The following is a 9,187-nucleotide window of genomic DNA, read 5'->3' as shown; positions in this document are numbered from 1 at the left end:
TCACAAGGATTTCATGACGCTGTGGGCCCAGGGGAGGTAAGGAGCAATGTGTGTGTAGAAGCCAGGCCAGTTGTTGTGCCTGTAGGAGAAGATGCCAAAGGCTTTGTTGTTGCAGACCAGAGGATCCCCAGCATCAGCCTGTGAAAAAGAGGAGAGAGATCAGTGCTGGGTGGTGGGAACTGCAGGCAGGGAGGGAGGCTGCAAATTCAGGGCAGGATTTCCCCAGCAAGAGCGTGGACTTGCAGTGGGTGGGGATAACAGAATCCCAGAATCCCAGAATCGCTGGGAATCCCAGAATCACTGAGAATCAGAATTCCAGAATCCCAGAATCACTGAGAATCCCAGAATCCCAGAATCACTGAGAATCCCAGAATCCCAGAATCCCAGAATCACTGAGAATCAGAATCCCAGAACCCCAGAATCACTGAGAATCAGAATTCCAGAATCCCAGAATCACTGAGAATCCCAGAACCCCAGAATCACTGAGAATCAGAATCCCAGAATCCCAGAATCACTGAGAATCTGAGAATCCCAGAATCACAGAGAATCAGAATCCCAGAATCACTGAGAATCCCAGAATCCCAGAATCCCAGAATCCAGAATCCCAGAATAATGAGGTTGCAGGAGACCTCTAAGATCATCAACCAACACCTCAACCAGACTGTAGCACCCAGTGCCATGTCCAGTGTTTTTTTAAACACATCCAGAGATGGTGATTCCACCACCTCCCCGGAGAGAGCATTCCAGTGCTTCATTATTCTTTTGGTGAAAATTTTCTTCCTAATATCCAACATCCACTGTGTCCTCTGGTTCTGTCAGTGCTGCCTGGTGGAAGAGACCGACCCCACCTGGCTCCAACCTCCCTTCAGGAAGGTGTAAAGAGCAATAAGGTCACCTCTGAGCCTCCTTTTCTCCAGGCTAAACAGCCCCAGCTCCTTCAAATGTTCCTCACAGGGCTTGTGTCCCAAGCATTCTGCTTTGGCACAACACGGGCACACCAAATAATAAGAATTGCTTTTCCTTTCTCTGGGGTTCAGAATCCCAGAATCCCAGAACAATGAGGTTGGAAGAGAGCTGTAAGATCATCAAGTCCAACCTATGCCCTAACACCTCAACCAGACGATAGCACCAAGGGCTATGATATCCAATATCCTTCCTAATATCCAACATCCACTGTGTCCTCTGCTTCTGTCAGTGCTGCCCAGTGGAAGAGACCAACCCCACCTGGCTCCAACCTCCCTTCAGGAAGGTGCAGAGAGCAACAAGGTCCCCTCTGAGCCTCCTCTTCTCCAGGCAGCTCTGCCTCCACAAGGGGCTGGTGGTGACAGCTTTGTTTGGGAACAATAAAACTTCATTTCTGCCCTTCTGCTGGCTCCAGACACAAAACACACTCAGACCAACAGTGAGATTCAGGGTGAGCCCCTCTGGCCAAGGCATTGCTGGGACTCCTGTGCCGTGGGAGAAGAGAAGGATCCACAAGGATCCTGTCCTCAGTGCCTTGCCCAGCTCAAACCTCCCCCTCCCTGGGCAAACTGACCTTTCCAGGTACCTTGGAGGATCTGCTCTGGCCACAGATCAAGTTGTCAGCAAGGCCTGGGTAGTGGTTGAGGCAGTCCCTCTGCCTGATGATGGTGACAGTGGCCGTCCTGTCACCCCAGCCAGCCAGGCTGCACTCGGCGCCTCCCCGAATTTTGGATTTCTCCAAGGAAATGGGCCTGACGTGGCCATTGCTGCTGGCATTGCCGTTCAGCTGGGCAAGGGCACAGAAAAAACAGAGATAGAGAGAGAGAAAGAGAGAAGAAAGCACAGAGATGAGTGTTTGCCCTGGGATCCCCTCGTGCCCCAGGGCTGCAGCTCGGGGTTCTCCAGCCAGGTGTTCCACCAGGTTACCTTCAGCAGGAGGATGTCCTTGCCCTCCTTGGGGCTGGTGAAGCCTGGGTAGCTGTGGTACTCCTTCACCTGGAAGGTTTGCCAGCTTTCCTCTCTCCTCTGCAGGCTTTGGGCTCCCAGGATGACACTCAGAGGTTTGTGCCTGGTGGCATCAAGCACAGCGGTGTCACCAGCCTGTCCCTGTCCCACCTGGGGACACTGAGCTTCATCCCCCAGGGCATGGCCAGGACAGCCCAACTACACAATACAATACAGTGTAAATAGATATTCCCTTGGCACAAAATCTATTATCCAGCATTTTAAAAGAAGAATTGTGGAACCAAGGAGCTCTGCCAGTGAATCTGCCCAGCCAAGAGGCAGAGCAAGCTCCCACCTGACAGAGTCCTTTATCTCTTTTATCTCTCCTTTATCTCCTTTATTTCAGTGCCCAGACCTCAAGCTGGGCACATTTGTTCCAATACTCTCCTTGTTCTGGGCTCCACAAGCCCTTGCAAGTCCGGGGCTTTCTAAATCAGGATATTTATTTCTAAACCAGCCCTGAGCTGTGTGGGAGCCACACCTGGAAAAGTCCTCCTGCCCATCCATACCCCAGCTAGAGGGGTGGAAAAGGGCTGGGCAAGCAGCTGGAATATTCATAGGAATATAGGAATATATTTAATAGGAAATAATTCTGCCAGCAAACACGTTGGTGGCAGAAAGGACAAAGCCTGACAGCAAGGGAAGGAGGAGCCACCCTGACCTCCCATTGCTGACACCTGGGGAAAACAAAACCAGTCATGGAGGGGGAAAAAAATCAGAGTAAATACCTGAGGGTGGGCTGGGGAGGGAGATGGGGCTCAGAGCTGTCCCTGAGCTCAGGGTGGGGAGGGAGATGGGGCTCTGGGGCTGTCCCCAACCTGTCCCCAGGGATGGGGAGGGAAATGGGGCTTGGGGCTGTCCTCAAGCTCAGGGTGGGGATGGATATGAGGCTCAGGCCTGTTCCCAAACTGTCCCCAGGGCTGGGGAGGGAGATGGAGCTCAGGGCTGCCCCCAAGCTGTGCCCAAGGCTGTCCCCAGGGTTGGAGAGGGAGATGGAGCTCAGGGCTGTCCCCAAGCTGTCCCCAAGCTGTCCCAAGCCATCCCCAGGGCTGTCCCCAGGCTGTCCCCAATCTGTCCCCAAACTTGTTCCCAAACCTGTCCCCAAGGCTGTCCCCAAGCTGACCCCAAGCTGTCCCCAAGCCATCCCCAGGGCTGTCCCCAAGCCGTCCCCAAGCTGTCCCCAAGGCCGTCCCCAAGCTGTCCCCAAACCTGTCCCCAAACCTGTCCCCAAGCTGTCCCCAAGCTGTCCCCAAACCTGTCCCCAAGCTGTCCCCAAGCTGTCCCCAAGGCTGTCCCCAAACCTGTCCCCAAGCTGTCCCCAAGCCGTCTCCAGGCTGTCCCCAAGCTGTCCCCCAGCCAGGACAGACCCAGCTGGTGGCTGAGGTGACTCCATCTGTGAGCCCTCCCCAGAGGAGCTGCTGCTCCCCAGGCCCTGGAGGGGCAGGCACCTCTCTGCAGGACACAGCAAGGACTCACTGGAGGCACTGAGCTGCTGTCATCACCCAGGCTGGAGCCACCAGGAAGCCTCCACAGCTGTGGTTGTCCTTCCCCTGCAGAAAGGCCACGTAGGGAGCAGGCTGTGTCCTGGCTTCTCCTCTCTCCCTCCACCTCCAGGGATCATCTGCAATGGATGGGGCTGGGAATGAGGTTTTTGGAGGGCATAAACTGAGATTTATCCTTCCCCAACCCATTCTACTTACTGCTGCTGACTGGGGGGCACATCACCAGCACGAGGGGCAGCAGGAGGCTCTGCAGGTGCTCCATCACAGCCTTCTGTGGGTCCCTTCGAGCTGGGGCAGCTTCTGGGGTCTCATCCTGCTCCCAGCAGGGTTTTATAGCCTGACACCAGACTCCAGGAAACCACGGAAGTCAGACTCATCTGAAGAATCTCTCCACAAGTTGCATGTCTCAGCAGCGTGAGAGGGGAATTCAGTCAGGTCTGGCTCTGGGCACCAACCCACCTCCATCATGGGGCTGATCTGAGGGATCTGACGTCCTTCAAAAGCCAATTTTAGAACTCTGTGTTTGTTCTGGAAGCTGTGGGCAATGCACCCACCCTCACCTCTTTGACTCCTAGTGAGTTCTTCCTTTGCAGCTTCTCTTCTAGGAAAGCCTCTTGATTTTTATCAGGAGCCCCACATGAACAAGATTCTTTCACCTGATGCATCAGTTCCATCAGTTCTAGCGATGCCTGGTGAAGCCTGACCTAGAACAGAGACCAGACAGAGTTAATTAATGTATTTATTTATTAGGAGGCCTCAATGGATCCACCTTGGGCAGCACAAGAGCCCAGCTAGGGCTGCACCCAAGATGAACCAAAATGGTCACAAAAATGGACAACAGGTCATGGGGTCCGTTGTCCCCAAGTTCTGCCCCATTTGCATCTTGCAGTTAATTGTCCAATTACAGCCCCAGCCCAGCCAGGGCTGCACCCAAGATAAAACCCAAAAAGTCACAAAAATGGACATCAGGTCATGGGGTCTCTCACTTTTATAAGTTCTGCTCCATTTACATATTGCAGTTCATTGTCCAGTTCCAGCTTTGGCCCATGCAGTCCCATCCTTCTTGTTTTTCTCTGTTGTTTGTGCTCTTGGGGCTGAGATTTGGATCATTTGTCCTTGGTCCCCAGCTGGAGCAGGAATTGTTTTGTGTCCCTGCTCTGTGCACAGAGCTCAGCATCCCATAATGTGAAACCCAGACCCACACACTAACTAAAGTGCACTTTAGTGTGTATTTTGTTTACCCTGTGTAAATAAAGTACACACTAAAGCAGCACAGAATGTGAAAAATAGAAAAGCTCAAACCTGAGGCATCACTAAGGCTGTGCAGTGGCAGGTGAGGACCCTCCTGCTGTCCCTCAGGAGCTGCACTCTTGGCTAATGGAGCAAAATTGCCATGGATGTGTTTGTAACATGGCCCTGGTGATACTGGGAAGAAATCCTTCCCTGGGAGGGGCTGGGATGGAATTCAGAATGCCCAGAGCAGCTGGGGCTGCCCCTGGACCCCTGGAATGTCCAAGGCCAGGCTGGACAGGGCTTGGAGCAGCCTGGGATGGTGAAAGTGCCCAGGGGTGGAATGAGATGATCCCTAAGGTCCCTTCCAGCCCAACCCATTCTGGGATTTTCCAGCAAGAGCAAACCTTGAGCATCCACAGCTCACCTGTGACGAAACGGGGCTGATATTTCCTCGCTGCCCTCACTGCCAGTAAATCAGTTTTCCCCTCTGCCTCCCGTGCCAAGTGGGCAAACCCCAATTTGAAGCTACAAGCTGCCATTCTCGTGCAAAGCCTGCAGCAGCTGGAGCTTCAAGGAAAAGCCTGACGTGACAGAGATTCATGAAGCACAGATAAGCAGCTGCAGCCTGTTCACTTGCAGATTTCTGAGCCGATAGCAGCTCTGAGCAGAAGCCCAAACACGGACCCTTCTGCTGGAGGCAGAGCTGACTCAGTTTCCCTTCATCCCAGGCAAGAATTTGGAGGATTTGTGAGCAGAAATCCAGGCTGGGCGGTGGAAAGCTCCTCCTGAACAGTGGGGAAGGCCCTGAGAGCAGGGCAGGCACCCCTGCCCCTGGACTGCAGAATGTTTTTCGTACATTTAAAATTCCCCACCGGTTTTTCCCACCACAAACCAACTCACAAAGTCTCCTGCTGACATCACAGACATCCTCACCCCTGCCAGGGACATCTGCACTCACTCATTCACCAGAGATAATTAGTGGAACGCTAATTGTGGATTTTTTTTTTTTTTTTTAGGGTATGTAGTACAATTGAACAAGCATTACTGTTATTAAGGTTAAATTGTTGTTGTAAAGTTTGAATATTTTAATGGTAAAATTGATGAGGTTGTTGTTTGTCGTGAGGAATAGTTAAGGTAATGTTGGTAATAAGAATATTAGTTATAGCTTTTTTTTTTGGTGAAAAATTCTAATTGTGGAACTTTTTTTTAGGGTATGTAGTAATAATAATTGAATATTATTGTTTTTAAGGTTAAATTGTTCTTGTAAAGTTTGAATATTTTGATGGTAAAATTGATGAGATTGTTGTTTGTTTTTAGGCATTGTTAAGGTAATGTTTGCAATGAGAGTATTAGTTATAGCATTTGTTTTTTGGTGAAGAAAATGCTATAACATGGAATCTTCTAATCATGGAACGTTCTAATTGTGGAACCTTTTTTTTTAGGGTAGGTAGTACAATTGAACAAGCATTATTGTTATTAAGGTTAAATTGTTGTTGCAAAGTTTGAATATTTTGATGGTAAAATTGATGAGGTTGTTGTTTGTGGTGAGGAATTGTTAAGGTAATGTTGGCAATGAGAGCATTAGTTATAGTATTTTTGGGTGAAAAATTCTAATTGTGAACTTTTTTTTTTGGGTATGTAGTAATAATCAAATTAGTATTATTGTTATTAAGGTTAAATTGTTGTAAAGTTTGAATATTTTGATGGTAAAATTGATGAGATTGTTGTTTGTTTTTAGGCATTGTTAAGGTAATGTTTGCAATGAGAGTATCAGTATTCTTTCTGGTGAAAAATTTTGGAAGAGAAGTGTGATGGTGAATATGCATTATAAGCTATTATTCAGTGTGTTGTTGAACTGCATTTTATAATTTTAGTAATATATTGAATAAAGATTGGTGATTAATTTTAGATAAAACAACTTTATTTAATCCCTGTCCCCATCACCTCCCCCTGGGAACTCCTGGCTCTCTCTTCCTGAACTCTTCTGGCTCTTTCTTTCTGTGCTCAAGAGAAGCCACCAGAAAGGAGCTGGAGGGAAGGAGAAGAGGGCTCAGGGAGAGCCTGGGGCAGGCCATGGGAGGAAATTCTCCATCATCTCCCCCTGGGAGCTCTTGGCTCTCTGTACTCAAGAGAAGCCACCAGAAAGGAGCTGGAGGGAAGGAGATGGGAGGAAATTCAGACTCCAAAGCAGGAGCTGTCTGAAAAGAGCCCTTGAGCATCCCTTGAGGGAGAACTCACCTTTGGGCATCCCCCAGCTGAGGGGAGAGGTTTGGGTTGCCACTGGAGCAGGGACAAGGATGTGCCCAAAGCACAGCCAGGACTGGTCCCTGCCTCTCCTGGGCCCTGCAGGGAGGAGAGGAGGAAGCGGCTTTGGGGTCAGGCACTTCTGTGAACCCAGGTCCTCCAAAACCCTTTCAGTTCAAACCTTTCTGTGCTTCTACCCCCAGGAATGGGGATGGGTTGTGGCTGCAGAGCCTGGGAGTAGGGGGTGTGTGAGAGCTGGGATTTGGGGTGTGCTGCCTCTCTGGGATCCCAAAGCCCTGACCTGGTGTTTTACCAGCCACTGCCTGCACCCAAGGGCTCAGAACACAGAAAATCCAGCTCCTCTTCAGCTCAGAGAGATCAGCCTGCTGTGCCCTGTCAGAACCAGGACATTCCTCTGGCTGCCCTGGGCGATTTGAGACCATGGCACAGAGTCAAAACCACCTGTGCCTTCCATTTTAGCCCATGGAAAAAAATCACCAACTTTGTGTGGAGAGTTACAAGCCACAAGGGTTTGAGTAGAATGATAGTGAATTTGTCACAGGGTGAAAAAGTAGAGTTTTGAGTAGAATGATAGTGAATTTGTCACAGGGTGAAAAAGTAGAATTTTGGGGATTTAGAATGGGGGTTCAAGAGGCAAGATGGAGGAATCTGGGTGTGTCCTGTCCTTCTTCTCCTTCTTCTTGTCCTCCATCTCCTGCTGTGATGATGGCACTTCTGGATTGGTTTAGAGCAGAGACAGACTGTCTAACATAGGTGATAGGTATTGGAAAATTATGGAAAATTATTGTAAAAAAATACACATAGTTCTTAGTATACAAATCTAACACCACCCCAAGGGCAGGCACTGTGCCACAGCCTGACCTGCTGGACAGATCTCAGCAGGTCAGAGAGAGAATGGAACAGATAAGAGAAAACAACCTTGAAAAGCAGAACTGACTTCTTTGTCGGTCGTGGGGCTGGGAAAAAAAAGACTTTTTAATACCTCAGGGGTCATCTCAACCACAGAAAACCCAAGAGTGCCCTGTGAGCTTGGTGTCCAGGCTGCTCTGTGCCCTGGGGTGCAGCACCTCAGAGGGAGCAACTTCACTCTGCAGAGATGGAACCCTCAGAGCCCTGGGCACTGCTGGTGCCCCACAGCCCAGTGCTCCCAGGAGGGGGGAACTGAGTTTGGTGAAGGGATGTGTGCCCATCATTCTGCCCATTCCTACCTGGGCAGTTTTACTCCTCATCAGTGATTGCAGCTTCTTGGAGTCAGGTCTCATAGGTTTCTTGGAGGTCTGTTACTCACTCAAGATAGCTCTGCTACTTTTGGGGGCATAAAAGCAGCAGGATGGCTGCTGTGGCAGTGTTGGAAACAAAAAGGTTTAATAAAAGGCAAAATAAAAAACAGGGAAAAACTGAGCTAGGTGCAAGAGGTTCTTGTTCCTGGTAAAACACTTCACAAAAGCCATTAGTTTCTTTGTTCATTTTTTTCTAGTAAATTGCCTAGATGGGATTTTTTGGCTTCTGTCTAATTAGCTATCTTTAAGTTTGAGGTGGAGTCCCCCAGGCCTATGGGATGGCTTTTTCACCTAATGGAAGAGGGAAACTTCTGGGCTTCTTTCCTTTTTGAGGAGACAAAAGAGAGTTTTGTCACTCCATCAATGAGAGGCACATTCCCATACTCATCACTCCTGTGACCCCAGGAAGGGCAAGCCCACCTGCCATTTCTGATTCTGCCACAGACTGAGGATGCAGAGCTGTGATTGCTGCTGTCCCTGCAGCCTCTCAGGTGCAGCAGCCAGAGCCTCCCTCCTGTTAAATGTCATTTAAACATTTAAACATTAAACATGTGATTTAAACATTTCTCTCTGTGGCAAGGCCACAAAAAACACTCAACACACGCTGGGAGGGGCAGCTTTGAGTTTACTTGAAGTGCAGCAGGGTTCAAACAGGAACAGGGTTATCTCTGAAGGAAGTGGGGTTTCTTGTGGCACAGCCTCTTTTTGTGCCATCTGGGGCCATCTCTGCTCCTGCCAGGGGGGACAGACAGGCAGGCAGGGACAGACAGACAGACAGCAGCTCCAGAGCCCAGTGAAGGGCACTCAGGTGCCCTGCCCAAGTCACTTGGGTTCCTGAGGAGACAGCAGGGATTTGAGCCTTCAGCAGGGGCAGGAAGGAAGTTTTGCAGTGTCCAGGGCCACAGCAGAGCTGGAGAAATGCTCCCACTGCCACTGCCA

General features: G+C 49.9%; 1 protein-coding gene across 1 annotated transcript; it reads right to left on the bottom strand.

Moving 5' to 3' along the window:
• Positions 1-3,847, bottom strand: LOC118697162 (granzyme E-like). The gene is given in 6 exon segments (XM_036399692.1): positions 1-138; positions 1,538-1,750; positions 1,891-2,032; positions 3,445-3,604; positions 3,669-3,745; positions 3,747-3,847. Coding segments are annotated over 6 exon segments (831 nt in total).
• Positions 3,848-9,187: the final 5,340 nt, after the last annotated feature.

Source organism: Molothrus ater, chromosome 26 (genome assembly GCF_012460135.2).
Source record: "Molothrus ater isolate BHLD 08-10-18 breed brown headed cowbird chromosome 26, BPBGC_Mater_1.1, whole genome shotgun sequence".
NCBI lineage: Eukaryota > Metazoa > Chordata > Aves > Passeriformes > Icteridae > Molothrus > Molothrus ater.
Note: the sequence above shows the minus strand (reverse complement) of the source record. Positions and strands in the feature narration are given on the sequence as shown.